This window comes from Mustela nigripes, chromosome 2, assembly GCF_022355385.1.
Source record: "Mustela nigripes isolate SB6536 chromosome 2, MUSNIG.SB6536, whole genome shotgun sequence".
NCBI lineage: Eukaryota > Metazoa > Chordata > Mammalia > Carnivora > Mustelidae > Mustela > Mustela nigripes.
Genome location: NC_081558.1, coordinates 76,339,735 through 76,358,060, shown reverse-complemented (window position 1 = coordinate 76,358,060; position 18,326 = coordinate 76,339,735). Strand labels below are relative to the sequence as shown.

General features: G+C 38.1%; 1 protein-coding gene across 1 annotated transcript; it reads left to right on the top strand.

Annotated features, from left to right (window-relative positions):
- The first annotated feature begins 1,390 nt into the window (after positions 1-1,390).
- Positions 1,391-14,296, top strand: LOC132010477 (serine/threonine-protein kinase Nek10-like). Its single transcript, XM_059388321.1, has 4 exons — positions 1,391-1,522; positions 2,062-2,132; positions 13,765-13,978; positions 14,279-14,296. Exons 1-4 carry the CDS (start codon positions 1,466-1,468, stop codon positions 14,294-14,296), a joined length of 360 nt encoding a protein of 119 aa, XP_059244304.1. The 5' UTR covers positions 1,391-1,465.
- Positions 14,297-18,326: the final 4,030 nt, after the last annotated feature.

Below are 18,326 nucleotides of genomic sequence, written 5' to 3'. Positions count from 1 at the left end.
ATATTATTGAATTCAAAATACCAAAAATGAAAATGCTCAGTTGAGAGACCTAGAAATCATACTTTTCCTCTGCAAACATGTAATGTAAATCTAAAATCAGGAATTCATAGTCTCATAAAAAGAGCAACTACTTGATTATTCCTGATAGTCACGATTGATTATGTCTACACTAATTGCTCTAATATCAGTTTGTCAGTTTCTTTATACCTTAATCCACCATCAAAGTTAACTCTTAATCCCTCCTCTATTTATGTAGAGGGCTGAGCATAGTCCTAAATAGAATGAACTGCAGTTCATAGAATGAACTGCTAAACTATTTAATTTAGGATGTATGGGTATTAAAACCTTCAACCCTTGACCGAGTTTCATTCTACAAATATGATAGAGGAAACTTAAGTTACTCCAAAATATCCAAGGGAACTTCACTTGCCTCCACATTAAAAAAAAAAAACAACAACAACAAACAACAAAAATGTCAAATCCGTAAATTCTAATGGCTTAAGTTTATTTAAAAGCTGACAGTTTCCATGCCCAGATTGGAAAGGGAATTTCAGAAGACATGAACCTGATGGATGTTGTCATTTTCTGCAACATATTTAGATTTGGTCTTCTTCCTGCCTTATATGCTATAGTTGAGTAGCAAAGGACAGGGGACTGTATCAGTGAGTTTTTCCCATAATAATGCTGATTAACAAGTCACAAAAATTTTGGTGGCATTCAACAATAAGCATTTATTGTCAGACTCACAGGTCTAGGTCTTCTTCAGGCTGTAGATCTATGCATCATCTGGGTTAGATCTATTTCATGTATCTTCTGCTGGACCCAAGCTGGTGGGATAGCAGTCACTGGGATATGTCTTCTCTTGGTAATGGACAGAATATCCTAGAAGGACAAATGAAAGTGCTCAATATTTGCTATGACAAAGGCTCTGGTCTGGTTCACTGACATTTCCATATTCCATTGGCCAAAACAACACAAAACAAAAACAGAGGCAGGTGTGGATAATGCATACTGCTCACCAAGAGGTCATTGTAAGAGTGAGATGCACAAAATCTCCAGAACGGTAAAGAACTGGGGCCAACAATTCCATCTACCACAGAGGGGTAATTGTTTCTGGAAATAAAAACTTCCTTGGAAATTTAATGGGCAATATTTATATGGTACATTGATATTTAGTGCTTAAAATGGAATTGTATGACTGTGCTTCTTGATTCATCGGAGTCTGGGAGAATACAAAGATACTTTCTATAATAAGTTTACTTGAATCAGTGAGGAAGAGTTTCAGTTCTTTTTTTCTCATATCTCCAAGTATTGCTTAAAAATTGGACTCTTTTTCTGTGCTGATTTCTTCTCCTTTTTTCAGTATCTATTAACACCCTTGTTTTAATTCAGCCCCGAGGTACTCAAGAGTGAGCCATATGGGGAGAAGGCTGATGTCTGGGCGGCCGGCTGCATCCTTTATCAGATGGCAACTCTGAATCCCCCCTTCTATAGCACCAACATGCTCTCCCTGGCTACAAAAGTAAGCACTGTTGGGAGACAAAAGGGTCTTGTGTTGCTAAAAATGCCATTCCTTTTCTTCCTAAACAGAACATTTGTGATTTTTATAAAACCATCAATTAAAAGCAGGCACATTGTTTTATTGGCCACATGATCCAGTTCATTTTTTCCCCTTTCTTCTAAATATACATCATGTACTATGGTGCATTCCCCCTATAATTGTCTTCATTTATCATAGAAAATTATACAAATAAATATATCAAATTACTTTTGGTCTTTTGTTTTTAATTGTGGTTGGGACTGCCTGCAATCAGCACTTGATATTATCCTACACTCATTTATTGGGGATCTGAGGCTAACTTTAACTCAGTTTGAAGAATACAATCTGTGCTCAAGAGCTGCTTAATTGATGTTAATTTTTTATTTGTTGGGGTGTTTTTGTTTCTGATTAAAATTTGTGCATGGTTATAATGCTCATTGAGTAGCTTTCATGTGGTGGCCAAGTATTGTACATACTAATGGCCTCTTTACGTCCATCATGCTGGTCTGTCTGTTTTGCAGATAGTGGAGGCGGTGTATGAACCGGTGCCAGAAGGCATCTACTCTGAGAAAGTGACAGATACCATCAGCAGGTAATCATTCTCACCATTTCAAACCCATAGGGACTATCAAGAAATACTTCTCATCTCTACAAATTTACTGTGTAAATATTCATGAAGAGGAAGGCTCCCAAATAATCCAAACCTAGAAAAATATTTATGCATCACCAGTAATGGTGACCATCTGGAAGCCAGTGAAGTATGTCCAAAAGGAAGTGCTATATGCACTTGAAATATGCAGCCATTAGAATGATTCTTCAGAAGGCTTTGTATCAACCTGTAAAACAAAGATGATAAGAAATGAACAGGATGTAGAGCTGTTTGTAACTATGATAAAAACTGTAAATACATGCATGAATGTCGGAAAAGACTAGACAAGGACATTAGAAACTAAAGAAGACCGTGTTAGATGATAAAATTGCAACCACTTTTTCATTTCTATTTTTAAATTGGTAATGTTATGTTATATAATAATTTCCCAAAGAAAGTCAGATAGAAGTGCTCCGGCCATCAATATAATAGGAGTTTAATGAAAGTCATTTCCTGTTGCATTCGCAAAATTCTGACCTCACAGGACTTGTCCCAGCTGACTTGTCACCCTTCTCTCCCACTTTCCTTCTGCTCCCTCACTGCCAGCCACAGGGAGCTCCATGCGAGTCCTGGCATGTGCCTGCCTCTGGCCCTTTATCCTTCTCCTCCCTTTTCTCTGACTTCTCTTCCCTCTGGTACATGCATGGCACAGGCCCCCACTTCCTTTGTGTCTCTGCTGTTATTTCCCACCATCAGGGAGCCCATTCTGATGCTCCCACAGCCTCTCCACTTTTTTGCCCCCTTGCCTGCTTTCTTAAGCTTGCAGCACCCATCTCCCAACATGTTAGAAACGTGTGTGTGTGCGTGCGCATGTGTGTGTGTGCATATGCAGACATATTTCTTTATTGCCTGTCTTGTCCCCACCAGAAGGAAAACTCTACAAGAGCAGAGACTTTTCCAATCTGGTTCATAGTTCTTCCAGTGCCCAGAGCAATGCCTGGGACAAGATCAACCCTTAACAAATACTGGTTGTATGAATAAATGACTTGTTTTCCGACTGATTGTTATTTCTATGTCAACACATGCTTTTAAGTTAGCCCAAGATTACTTCCCTGCCCCAGAGCTGAGTCAAATCATTATTATAGAAATCCCAGAGTCACCCAGATAGAATACCTATCCATTCTCCTGCCATTTCCCTATAAATGGTTCTGTATCTATCCTGGCACTTAGCACCACCTCTGACGGCATGTAAGAGATCTATTCCCTTCACTTTCTCCTCCCAGCTCATCCTCACAGTTTGTAGAGTTATATCTTGAATCTTTCCTTGCCCAGCACTATGCTGTCCTACAGTTCTAAGGAACCCAGGCCCAGCCAGGGCTGAGTTGCACTAACTGCGGATTTTAAGCAAACATTTCTTTCTGCATCTCTCTATTTCCTCATCCAGTTACGCTGGTGTAATAATTATACAAGGCAACTGTGAAAATCACTTAGCATAAAGCTTGTTGAATGGTAAATCTTAAATAATACTGGCAGCTTTTATTGTTAATATTAGGAGAAATGAGCTGAAACCCCTTTTTGAATAATCTGAATTCTGCATATATTAGATCATGCCCTGTTGCTAATGAATCCAAACAAATGTATTTAAATTGCTCCTCTCCACAATTTGGACCTGTTCTCTGCTATTTGTTTTCTGGAGAGTGACTCAAAAATTCAAGAAGTCTCCAGAGATGTCAAGACAAGAATACCAGATTTACTCATTCAGTTTCTTCTTTTCATAGGTATTTGAGCACCACAAAGAGTAGGGGAGGGGTGGCACAGTGAAAATATACAGAGACATTATTTTGATTTTGTGGCACTGGGCAAACAGGACCTTAATTTGCTTCTGACAGGCTCCCTGACTGTTGGTATCCATGTGCCTGGGGCTAACAAGTTGGTGGAGAAGTCAGGTACCAATATCACATGGAAAGGTTAAGAACATCAGTAGATTCTGGAATCAGCTGGATTTTAATCCCTACTCTTCCACGTATCCCCTTTTCTCATCTGTGATGTACTGGTAGCAATAGTGACCACTCACAGGGTTGTTCTGAAGATTAAATAAGATAATGCTTTCAGTGCTTTTAGCCTGGTACCCAGCACTTAGCAAACGCTCAATAAAATTAGATATTATTACTAATAACAGTAGTGTTACTATTTATGGAATTAATTATGTAAATTAAATTATGATAAACTGGATGAAGAATGGTAAAAGGAGTGAGCAATGAGTGATTCCAGAAGGACGTGGCCTAGTCTAAGGACTTGAGGAAGTTTCTGTGAAGAAAGAGCCTATAATCTGAGCCCTGAACAACCATTAATCCTCAAATAGTAAAGAGTAGAGGAAGCATTTCATAGACCAGCATAGAGCTTATTAGTTTGAGGAACTAAAAGAAATTGGAGATGTAGCATTTAAGTCAGGGAGAGAATAATTTAAATGATTACGGCCTGGGGAGGCTGATGGGGCCAGATTGACTGGGTTTGATAGGCCACGGTTTTGAATTTTTTTCATGAGTACTGAGGAGAAAACTTAAGGTTATTTACAGGTGGGATATAGAGAAAATTTCTTCTGTAACAAAGATCATCCTCGCTGCTTTGTGGACAATAGACAGCAGGGAATGGGGGCAGGATTCAAAGCAGGTCCAGCTGTCCACCAAGACATGATGGCAGCTCTGACTGGAGTGGTGGAATTGTTGATGGAGAGAAGTGGAGCTGTTTCCATGGTGGCTTGGCAGTTGAGTTAACAAGTTTGGGATACAAACATGAAAATGGAATGACACTGAAAATGTGAAATGGGCTTATTACAATTGGGTTTATTACAATTGGGTTTATTCTGTGGAACTTGAGAAAATGGAGCCAAGACCATGGAGTGGAGTTCCAAGGAGGCTCAGGTCAGTTTGTCATTAGAAGTGTGTGTCAGAATTGTAGATACCCAAGTGAGGCACACTGCTGGATGGATAATGAGTTCCCTATCACCAGAATGTTTAAGAGTATGAATGATCATTATTAGGGGACTCTAGATTAAATATTTGTTAGGATGCCTTTTTTTTTTTTTAAAGATTTTATTTATTTGAGAGAGAACACAAGAGAGAGTGATAATGAGCAGGGTTTGGAGTAGGGAGTGGCAGAGGAAGAGGGAGAAGCAGACTCCCCACTTAGCAGGGAACTCAACGTGGGGCTCAATTCCAAGACCCTGGGACCATGACCTGAGCCGAAGGCAGGCGCTTAACCAACTGAACTGCCGAGGCGCCCCTGTAAGGACACTTTCAATTCGAAATAACTAAGATGCCATAAGTAAGAACTAACAATTTTATTTTAATTTTATAACTGATTATACATGAAGATAACTATGCATTCTATAGCAGATGTGGTTTTCACTTAAGGTTATTCAAGACTCATTGTCTGGGTTCACATCACAAAGTTTTATCTTTAGAAAATTTGACATAAAATAAAATTCAGTCATGAATTTTATGCAATTACATATTTAATTTGCTTTGGATTTTTAATCTTTAAAAATTAATTTCCAAAAGAATAAGAAAGCAAATTTAATCTTCTATTTTCTTAGTTTCCTGTTGTCTTCAGAAAATCAATGCAAGAAATACATAAAGGCAAAAGTAGTTTTAATGGTCATTTATGACTCAGCAAAATGATAACATGATAGAGCCTTTGAAATGCAAGACACCCATCGATGGGCAAGTTCACGAGACTCATTTTTAATTTCACACCTGCTGTTTCCAGTTACATGATCTTCTTGCTTGTTCTGCTTTTCCATCTTCTCATTTTCACCTTCTATACCCTGTCTTGAGTAGAGCGCATGCAGTTGTGTGTCTCACATGCAATCTTTCCTTTTTCTTGTTTGTTCATGTGGTGTTTCAGCACATTCTGTCACTGGAACTTTTCTTTCCTAGCAGGCTTTTACACTGGGAGAATAACTTAGCAACCCTGAAGAGTCTGGGGGCAGAAAATAAATCCATTTTGTTGCTCTGCCCAGTACCAGCATTACTATTTTTACCTTCCAGTACCCTGTTCAGAGAATATTGCCTGTTTACTTTCTAAAAGAGAAGAACATTTCCTTTTATGCACAAAATCTTCCAATTGCCTTACATCTCTTTATCTGTGCCTGGTTGCAGAAGCGGTCTTGTGCTTTGTTTCAGAGGCAGTTACGATGACTAGCACAGTTAATGTTTTCGGCTAGTTCTAAGGACAAGTGGGTCTTTACATTTTTCACCCAACCTTCAATTCTTTGGTTTTCTCTTTTTAAAAAAATTTCCCCAAAGTAGATTTAACATGTTCCATTTTGTAAATTTATGGTGTACAGTGTTTCACTTCGATATATTTATATATTGTAATATGATTGCCAATGAAGCAATATTCATCACATTACATAATTATATTACAATATCATTGGCTGTATTAATTATTCAGTGCATTATATTTCCATTGTTTGTTTACGACTCATTACAAGTTTGTACCCTTAGACACCATCATTCTTATCCCCCCAATGCTCATGTCCTGGTAACCACGATTTGTTTTCTATTTTTTTTATAGGTCTGATTTTTCTAGATTCCATATAAGTGTTGTCATACAGTACTTGTCTTTCTCTGACTTACCTCACTTAACACAATGTGCTGGAGTTCCATGTATGTTGTCAAAAATGGGAATCTATCTTCCTTTCTCCTGGCTGGTAATATCCCCTTGTATATATGTGCCACCTCTTTTTTATTCATTCATATGAGAATGGGTATTTGGGTTTCCATATCTTGGCTGTTGTGTATAATGCTGCGATAAACATGGGAATGCAGATACCTCATTAAAATTCTGTTTTCTTTGCTGTTGGGTGTATCCCAGAAGCAGAATTGCTGGGTCATATGGTAGATGTATTTTTTAATATTTTAAAGGAATCTCCGTATTGGTTTTCATAGTGGTTGGAGCAGTTTACATTCTCACCAGCAATGTGTGTAGATCCGCTTTTCACCATATCTTCACGATCATCTGTTATCTCTTTTCCTTTTGATGATAGCCATCCTAACAGGTGTAAGGTGATAGTTCATTGTGGTTTTTACTTGCATCTTTTTTTTTTTTTTTAAGATTTATTTATTTGAGAGAGAGAGCGGGCTTAAGAGAGAGGGAGAGAGAATCTGAGGCAAACTCCACGCACAGTGCTGAGACCAACGCAGGGCTTGATCTCGTGACCGTGACATCACGACCTGAGCCAAGAACAAGAGTCAGCTACTTAACCAGCAGCCACTTATGTGCCCTTGTTTGCATCATCTTGATGATTAGTGATGTTGAGCATCTTTTCATGTGCCTTTTGGCCATTTTGAAGTCCCCTTTGGAAAAATATCTATATATCTATTTTGTTTGGCCCATTTTTAATCAAATTATTTGTTTAAGTGTTACTAAATTGTGTTTAGTTCTTTATGTGTTTTGGATAGTAACCCCTGCTCTGATATGTGGTTTGTAAAAATTTTCTCTGCTCCATAGGCTGCTGTTTCATTTTGTGAACTGAGTAGCAAAAGCTGTGCCGAAGCTTTTGAGTTTGATGTAGTCCCATTTGTTGTTTCTTTCTTTCGTTGTTTGTGCTTTTGGCATCACGTATCACGTTCAAAAACTCATTGCCAAGACCAATATCAGGAAGCTTCTTCCTCCCCTTTCTTCTTTCAAGATTATTATTATTATTTTTTAATTTACTTGACAGAGATCACAAGTAGGCAGAGAGGCAGGCAGAGGGGCGGGTGGGGAAGCAGGCTTTCCACTGAGCAGAGAGCTGGATGTGGGGCTGGATCCCAGGACCCTGAGACCCGAGCGGAAGGCAGAGGGTTTAACTCACTGAGCCAAGAGTTTTATGATATCAAGTCTTAGGTTTAAGTCTCTGATGGATTTTGAGTTAATTTTTGTGGGTAGTGTGAGACAGGGGCCACTTGCTTTGTTTTGCATATACTTCAGTTTTCCCAGCTCCGTTTGTTGAAGAGACTGTCTTTCCCCCAGTGGTTGTTCTTCTTTTCATTGTCAAATATTCATTGACTGGATATGCTGGGATTTAGTTTTGGGCCCTCTATGCCCTTCCATTGGTCTATGGATCTGCTTTTGTGCCAGTACCATAGTGTTTTTATTAGTATGGTTTTGTAGTATAGTTTAAAATCAGGAAGTGTGATACCTCCAGCTTGAGTCTTTTTTTCTCAGGATTGCTTTGGCTATTCAGGGTCCTTTGTGGTTCCACACAAATATTAGGATTGTTTCTACTATTTCTGTGAAGAATGTCTTTGGTATTTTTATGGGAATTGCATTAAGTCTGTAGATCCTTTGAAATCTACAGAGAGATCCTTTGAGAGATCCTTATTTCTTTGTTTCGTTCTAGTTAAGACTTTTCCAATTCTATACTGAATAGGAATGATGAGAGTAGGGAACCTTGTCTTGCTCGTGATCTCAGAGGAAACACTTTCAATTTTTCTCCATTCAGTATAATGTGACCTGTGGGTTTGTCATATTTCGACTTTTTCATGTTGAGATATGTTCCTTCTAACCCAATCTGTAAAGGGTTTTTTTTTTTTTTATCATAAAGGGATTTTGTATTTTGTCAAATATTTTTTCTGTATGTATTGAGATGATCATATAGTTTTAATTTCTCATTTTACTGATGTGACAGATTACATGTTTGTGTGTGTTGACTCCTCCTATAGCCCAGGGATAAATCCCACTTGGTTATAGTGCTTAATCCTTTTAATGCATTCTTGAATTTTGTTTCCTAATATTTGGTTGAGAATTTTGCATCTATATTGATCAGGACTATTTGTTTGTAATTTTCTCTTCTCGTGGTGTCTTTATCTGGTTTTGGTATCAAGACAATGCTGGTTTTGTAAATGAGTTTGGAAGTGTTCCCTTCTCCTCAATATTTTTAAAGAGTCTTGTGAGAACTGGTGTTAATTCATCTTTGAATGTTTGGTAGAATTAACCAGTGAAGCTCTCTGGCCTTGGAGTGTCCTGTGTTGAGAGTTCTACTGACTCAGTCTCTTGAGTCACGATTGGTGTGTCCAGATTTTCTATTTTTCCTGATTCAGTCTTGGTAGAATGTGTGTCTCTAGAGACACACAATTTTATCAATTTCTTGTCTATATTTTTGTAGTATCAGCTGTGATGCCTCCTTTTTCATTTCTAAATTTGAGTCTTCTCTCTTTTTCCTTAGCTTATCTAAAGATTTGTCCATTTGTTTTTTCAAAGCACCAGCTTTTAGTTCATTGATTCTTCCTATTGCTTTTCTGGACTTTATTTAATTTACTTAATTTATTTATACACTGTTATTATTTCCTTCTCTCTCCTAATTTTGAGTTTAATTTGTTTCTCTCTTTCTAGTTCATTGAGGTCTAAAGTTAGGTTGTTTATTATTATTGTTTATTTGAGATCTTTCTAATTTCTGAATATATGTGTTTATTGCTATGGGCTCTTAGAACAGCTTTTGCTGCAGCCCACAAAATTTGATATGTTACATTTTCCATTTTTTATTTGTTTCAAGGAATTTTTTACTTCCCTACTGATTTTCTCTTTGACCCATAAGCTATTTAGAAATGCATTGTTTAGTTTCCACAAATTTAAACTCTTCTTACTTTCCTTTTGTTGATTTCTAATTTCACATCATTGTAGTAGAGAAGATAGTTGGTATGATGTCAGTCTTCTTAAATTTGCTGAAATTAGTTTCATGGACTCTCATGTGATCTGTTCTGGAAAATATTCCATGAGTGCTTAAGAAAAATGTGTATTCTGCTGCTATTGGATAGAATGTTTTATAGATAGATAGATAGAGATAAATAGATAGATATAGATAGATAGATATAGATAGAATGTTTGATATAATATAATATATATAATATATAATATATATATATAATATATATACATATATATATACATACATACATATATATGTATGTATATATATATATATGTATATATATATATATATATATATATATATCAGTTCATTTGTTTTGAAGTGTTGTTAATTCCAGTGTTTCTTTGATGATTTTTTTGTCTGGGTAACCTATCCATTGCTGATAGGGTCCTGAAGCCCTCCACTATTCTGTATTGTTTTTTTCTCCTCTAAGATCTGTTAGTATTTGCTTGGGGTACCTGGGGGGCTCAGTCGTTAAACATCTGCCTTTGGCTCATGTCATGATCCCAGGTCCTGGGATCTAGCCCCATGCTGGGCTTCCTGCTATTGGCGGGGAGCCTGCTTGTCCCTCTCCCATTCCACCTGCTGTGTTCCCTCTCTCGCTGTGTCTCTCTCTGTCAAATACATAAATAAAACCTTTTAAAAAAAGGAATTTCTCTGAAATATCTAAGCAGGGATGTATTTCAGAGAATTGAGGCTAAATTAGAACTTATTGAAAGAGATGTTCCTGGAAAAGTTTGTGGCCAAATATTTGGGGTGTATCTTTTGCGACAGATAAATTCTTTTTTTTTTTTTTTTAAGATTTTATTTATCCATTTGACAGAAAGAGATCACAAGTAGAGAGAGAGGCAGGCAGAGAGAGGAAGGGAAGCAGGCTCCCCACTGAGCAGAGAGTCTGATGTAGGGCTTGATCCCAGTATCCTGAAATCGTGAATTGAGCCGAAGGCAGAGGCTTTAACCCACTGAGCCACCCAGGCGCTCCCCATGGGACAGATAAATTCTTAGATGTTAGCCCAAGTTCATTCATTCATTCATTCATTTGCTGAGTACCTATAGGACACAGAGTCCATTTCACATGTTGAAGAATCACGGTGAAGGGGACATATGTCTGTCCTCTCAAGAAATTTCTGGTTTCTAGTGGTGAAATGGATCATTGCAATACAATATTATAGTAGTTTAAGGACTTAAATGTAATGAGGATATACAAAAAAGGGTTGATAAGTCATTTGATAAGTCATTTGAGGTTGATTAGTCTTCCTAATGGAGACTTGGAAAAAAGTAGATTTTTGGCAAGCAGATAGGGAAGGGATCTGGAAAAGGGCAGATATTATTGGCAAATGCTAATATTATCTTTAATCAGTTTAAATATCTGCAGACTAAGACTTTAGTCCATTGCACTAATGAAAGGCTTAGTTGCTGGTTGTGGTTGTTTTTTTCCCCCCTCCCATGGCAGTCATAACCAACGCTAGGTCAACCAACCATTTTTATCAGCTTTAATTACTTTTGCTAATTAAGTGAGGGTAGATGAAGAAACCCATTTAATTAGAAGGTGAAATTCAACATTTTAGCTTCTTTCATGATTGTGAACTAAAATAATAAATTTGAATACAAATATGTCACTGGCACAGACGTTCAGCTTCACGTACTATGACCAATGCTCAGGGCTCCCATACTCAAAACAGTCATGTGCTTAGGGGTTAAGATTCTGTACTCAAAGTCATGAAATTCTTATATTTTGTGTTTTGCAAATGAAGTCTGATGATACAAGAAGCATGCATGTTTGGAGCTTGGAAGTCTCAGTTACTGTGAAGTCCCTTCAACTTCTTACCTCTCTGACATAGATTCTCAACCATCTGCTCCTGGCCCCGTGGCCCCTGCCTGGCCTCCAGCTCCATCTCCCTGACCCTGTCCCATCATTGCTACTGTTCTCTCGCTGGTATGGTGATTGGGTCTGTCACCAGGGAAGGCCTGTGTTCCATCTTTACTGTCCTCCCTATGGGTTTGTGAATGCAGACAAGGAGAGAATCAGGGTGCAGTATGTATCCTGCTGAATCTTGAGGTGAAGCAAAAAGGAAGCCATCTTTAACCAGGCTGGTAGCACCAGGGTGCACTCAGTGGGGGGCTTAGTGGGGCCTCTTGCCCACCTCCAGTCCAGGTACCAAGAGTATCATGATGGCAAGGAGTTTGCAATCACTTGGGAGGCTCCTGTCTACCATGATTTAGGACACTGGTCTATGGGAGGGGAGACTGACTTCCTCACTCTGGGCTGGAGCCCCACACTTTTATTTTCTACTGGGCACCCCCAAAATTATGTAGCTGGCCTTGTCTTTCTTTGTTATAAATGCATAGACTGAACTTCATTAAATATGAATTCAGCAGATGGGTAAGTACTTCTCATAACCATAGTGCAAGCCCACTGCCTTAGAGAGAAATAACGTAAAGATTAAGCATGAGATGATAATGTCTAAGATATGTATATTTTACTCATAATCAAGTAAAAAGCAAAGAGTAATCAGCAAATTAGCAAGTTAGAGTCTTATTTTGACTTCTGTGATGAATAGTTCTCAAATCTTTCCTGGAGACGTCAGTGTAGGTGAAAGTTGTGTGAACTATAGGTCACTAAGTCAAATACAAAAAGTGAAAATTAGATCTTTTTTTCAAAGTCCAAATAAGTTCAAGTTCATTAAGAAGCAACATGACTTCAGTGAAGTTAGAGATTTTGAATTTGAAAAATAGACAAAATATCGCTGTGCCTGGGTGGCTCCGCTGGTTAAGCATCTGTCTTCAGCTCAGGTCACGATCCCGGGGTCCTGGAGTCAAGCCCTGTGTGCAACTCTCTGCTCAGTGAGGAGTCTGCTTCTCTTTCCCTCTGCTCCCCTCCTCCACTTGTGCACATGCGCTCTCTTTCTCTCATTCTCTCATGGGCGAGCTCTTGCTCTTTCAAATAAGTAAAATCTAAAAAAAAATAATAAATTTTAGAAATAGACAAAATATTATAGCAAAGGCCTGAAGTACTTAAAACATGCTAACAATGATCTTGGTAATTGATCCCATTGTGTCTAGAATAGCTTTCTATTAGTATTTACTTGGACAATAAATAATGTTCCCTCTAGTAAGCTGATTGCCATTTCCTACCTCCAAATCACAGAAAATATTAGCATGAAACGTGTCCAATTAGTTACTTTAAAAAATTATTACAGGGGCACCTGGGTGGCTCAGTGGTTTAAAGCCTCTGCCTTCGGCTCAGGTCATGATCCCAGGGTCCAGGGATCGAGCCCTGCGTCGGGCTCTCTGCTCAACAGGGAGCCTGCTTCCTTTTCTCTCTCTCTGCCTCTCTGCCTCCCTGTGATTTCTGTCTGTCAAAATAAATAAAATCTTAAAAAAAAATTATTACAAACATCTTAAACATTTAAGTAACTGCATTGCATTTTATTTTTATGACTCAGGTTTTGTAAGACACACACTAATCAAGTTGGGTTGATATTGCTGCTACCCAGCTAGTAAAGGCCAACGAGTCGTGACTCTCTAGGAACCTACCTTCCATTTGGTGTATCAGGGCCTACATTCTTGGGATCCCTTTTTGTCTCACTGACCAATGGCTTGGCAGTGATTATAGAAAATCACGAGTTCACATGGGAAAAGATGACTATATCCACCTGTCCTGAGATCTGAGGAGTGGCTTCATGCTCAGCCAGTAGCCCTTGCCTGATATCCCAGCTGCAAAGAGAACAGTGCTGCCTCCCTCTGCTTCCCAAACTTCCCAAATACTTTTTGAGAAGTCTTGGATTCCAAGCTATGCTTGATGTCCATCTTATCCCAGGAGTTTTGGGTGTGAACACCACGGTGGACACACAGTGGGGGGTTTAACCTTGATCTTCCTCACCCATGGCTTGGTGCTGACATTGACCAGAGTGCTGTAATCAGCTTGTCCTCTTGTAGGTGCCTCACTCCTGATGCAGAAGCCCGCCCAGATATTGTAGAAGTCAGCTCGATGATATCAGACGTCATGATGAAGTATTTAGACAATTTGTCTACATCCCAGCTGGCTTTGGAGAAGAAGCTGGAACGGGAACGGAAGCGTACACAGAGGTACTTTATGGAAGCCAACCGGAATGCTGTCACATGTCACCATGAGCTGGCTCTGTTATGTCATGTAAGTGCACAGCTGTCAGTGTCTTCACGATGTACTCCATTATAAGGTCACCTGCAGTGGTTCAGGCTTGTCTTAAGGAAGGATTATCTTAAGTTAGGAAAATATTAATTGCTACATGCAGTATTTCACCATTATATAGTTCCATATTTGCATTCCTTTCTAGACCTTATAATTAAAATTAAAGTCAATATAAATGGCTTTCCAATGAGCCACCCCTCATTTATTGTATATTGCATAACTGGCAGCATCAAATAGATCCCTTCGCAATTCTGTTAAGTTTATGTTATGCTCTTTGTGTAGATAGCAGTGAATACATAGATTTTATTTCTTCAGAAATCTGATTTGGGGAATATGGATGAAAATGTTATGTGTTAATTCAGAGAAGAAATAATAATTGCCTTAACATTTTTTTCATTTTAGTCTAGTTGTTTTTATCACTATTTGTGGTGGTAATAATGCTGCCATGATTCAAATAAGAATATGTCCTTCAATTTTTCTTGCTAATAACCTTTAAATTATTTTGATATTTAAGTTTATTTCTAAGCAGAGCTTGAAAAAGGGAAAAGCTACAAATATCCACCTATGTGAGTGACCATGTCAGTGATGCTCTTGTTGCTGTCTCTTGTTTTCCCCCATGTGCTTTTGTTGTATCATGACCCATGATCCATTCTTTGCTCATACTCTGGGCTCCCCCAAGTGGGGATCTAGTCAGGGACCCTTCAACCTGGTACATATTCTTTTCTTCCCTCTTGGGCATGGGATCTAAGGAAATGGAAATAGGGCCGTAACATCCATTCTTAATCAAGGTACTTGGTCATCAAATTCCTTTCCAGGACCCTAAAGCCTTATTCTACCTCAGCTGGAAAAATAATATGAAGAGTTCATTTTAAAGAAGAGACGGCTGTAATTTCTTTTCCTTCCTCCCTCCCTCCTATCTTCCCTCCCTCCCTTCCATCCTCCTTGCCTCCCTCCCTTTCTCTGATTTCTTGGATAACAACTTCCCATCAAACTCGTTTCTATTAAAAGGAAAGCACTACTGTGCGGTGTGCTTGTCCTGACATTCTTGGAATCTGGAAGTTGAAGATTCAGTGTCATTTTCTTTTTGGGGTGGGGGGGGACTCATCTTTATTGCCTTGCTGAGCCCAACTGTAATTTCATAGAACAATACTTGGTGATTATCTGAGGCCTTGGTTTATGTTTAGGAGCATATAACTTGGAGTTATAGCTCTTGCTGAACACAGTTAAATCGTATATACAGCCAGTTAAAGCTCACTTTTCTTGTTATTTTACCACCTGACTTCGTAAAAAGTAGGCAGCTATGAGAAACACACCATTCTATGCATGTCATGTTGCATTCAGAGTACAGTGTTCCCGGGAAACTGAAATGCGAGAGATTTAGCCATTTCTATATATCTTAAGTATTTGAGGCCTTCTATTAAGTTCTGCACTGCAAAGCTACTTAGCCAATTTCCAGTTGGATATAAAAGAGTCAGTTTATATTAGATTCTCTTAGCTGATGTGGGGATGGGTGGAGTTAGTTTAAAATCTAACCACAAAAATTCTCTTATCTTTAGCAAAACACCTTGAGAATGACTGTTTTATTTATTTATTTAGTGTTGAGCTTTTTTTTTTTTTTTTTAAACTCTTACTGTGGAAAATTTCATGCATTTACAGAAATAAAAATTGTGCTTCATGTACCACCCCCCCAGCTTCAAGAATTTGCTACTTTGGGCCAATCACATACTGTTTCAATGCCCACCCATTACCCACTCCCTGCCCTCCATAGGTTATTTTGAAACAAACCCAAACCACTCTATCATGTCATCCATCAATATTTCAGTACGTATTTGGAGAGCCATTTTAACTGTAGAAATCCAGCTCTCAGGCCATGACTGGGTTAAACAAAGGGAGATACCTGTAGTCGAGGCAGTTTCGAGGTTCTAGAGGTTCTGTACTCATCTGTAAATTAGGGGGAACATACTACCTATCACAAGACACAAGGATTAAGTAAGTTTTTGTGTTTGAATAAACTGTACAAATGAAAAAGTGGCACAGAATTATAAGATAGTACCAGTTATATAAAGTAAGCAATGATTATGTTAAAAAAATAATTGTTGATGCAACTTGCTAATCCAGTATTATCTGGTCCATTAGTGCAAATCCACATGTGGTTTTCATGCAATTAATAAGTATGTATTGAGCATGTGTTACCAGCCAGCTTTGATGCCCTCATGGAGCATTCAGTCTCATAGGGACCATAGAGAAGTGCTTTGCCTCTTAGCAGTTTATATTACTACGTTTAAAGAGCAATCAGATATCCTCTCCTTTGGCACTATTTTATGTATACTGATCATTTTTCATCTCTGGATTAATAAAATGTTAGTTAAAAGGAAAAGTGCAGCTTTATTAAAGAACTGAGAAGGAAATATGATTACATTTAATCAAAAGACAGCATGCAATTAATTGGCATTATCCTTGCTAAGTACCAAGTATTTCTTTTTAAAAACATACATCGACACCATTGCTGATGGAAAAATTATACGTATAAAATTTTATGTTTCTTTTTTTCTTAAGTCTTGTTATAGTATCATGATTATTTCATTTCAAATATGGTGTAATGTCTCCCAGAGCAGTTAATATCAACAATACAATTACACAATCCAATGATGAGCAATAATTAAAGGAAAGGGAAATTAGTGGGTACCTTATGTAAAACTTTATGAATTATCAGCACTGATAAGGAGAGCCATTGTGAATTGCTGGAATTTTGCAAATTAAGGGGTGAGCAAGCAATTGATAAGAAACGTTAAGGACTCCTGTGTCATGGGGTGTATGCTACTAACTTTTTGACATATTAGCTTATTATCAATTATGGCAATAGTCTAGTAAAGACAGGTATTAATATATATTTTAAGAGGACACAGAAATCTTCACTAATAAAGTTCATGCCTGTGTACTGTGGTTTAGACCCTAAGAAAGAGAAGAAAATTTTCTTTCCGAAGAACATTAAGCTGTCTAATTTTTATAATTCAAAATAAAGATCATGAGGAGAGCAGAGTCAAGAATAAAATCTAAGGGTGGCTCAGTCGGTTAAGCATCTGCCTTCAGCTCAGGTCATGATCCCACGGTCCTGGGATCAAACCCCGAGTCAGGCTCCCTGCTCAGTGGGGAGTCTGCTTCTCCCTCTCCCTCTGCTCTTCTACCTGCTCGTACTTGCTTTCGTTCTGTCTCTCTCAAATAAATAAATAAATAATATATTTTTTAAAAAGAATAAAACCGAGCAGAGAAAAATAAGGTGTAATTTTTACTTAAATATGTTATAATAAAAGTCTACTGTGCTGCAGAGGGTACTGTGACATTTTAGTAATCAAAATCATGATTGGCATTTTAGCATTATGTGCAACATGTTAAATACACAGAAGAGCTGCCCTTTGGTTGTCATCTGTATCCCAGACAGAAAAATCAGTTTGCAGACAATTCTAAACCGCATGCTGCTTAGATCCTCACCAGCAAATGCAAGGATGAGTGTTAAAACCCAACCTGAAAAATGTGGGTAATCAATAGAAAACTCCAATTTCATTCAGATTAGTGGGATTTTGTGGATCCAACTGTAAGCTAATATTAACATTTGTAAATAACGCATATTTCTACATGTACAAGTGGAGCGGAGTTGAATGTGCCAGGGAGACGGATGGGTAATCAGTGAAAGAAGCAAGTTCTTGAAGGGTGAGTTTTGCAGGGTTTCCCACTTCTCTTCCAGTGATATTTGACAGGTACTATTATCTTCACCATCTCTGTTTTAAAGCTACATGATTGTTTCTTTCTACCAGTAGAATGAGTTTTTTCAGCCTGGAGAACTTTCACATCCATAAGACTAACAGGGAACAAAACAAAAAGAAAAATTGAAAATACTTGCAGTTTATAATTAATAAAAGAACAAAGATTTGTTGAATATCCTCTGAATGTAAGACATGGTGCTTGCTATTGTGAAGGTTACAAAAGATTATAAGGAGTGGTTGCAGTGGTGAAGTGACTTATACAGTCTACCTGGGAAGCCAAGACATATATGCAGGAGGAAATCTTGGTAAATACCAAATGATATCTCTGGCTGATATAGTTTAGGGAGGCTCCCAAAACAAGTGGTGTAAGTTTTGGCCTTGAAGTAGGTAAGAAAGTCACTCCTGCATGGAAAAGAATAGCAAAATTGCATGAGCTCCCGATATACCAGCCTAGCACACTTAGGACTACTAATCACATTTTAGAAATGGTATTGTTTTATGCTTTAACTTAAAAGGCAAGGAAATGGAAACCAAGAGAAGAGACTTTTCCAAGGTCACTAAACTAGTTT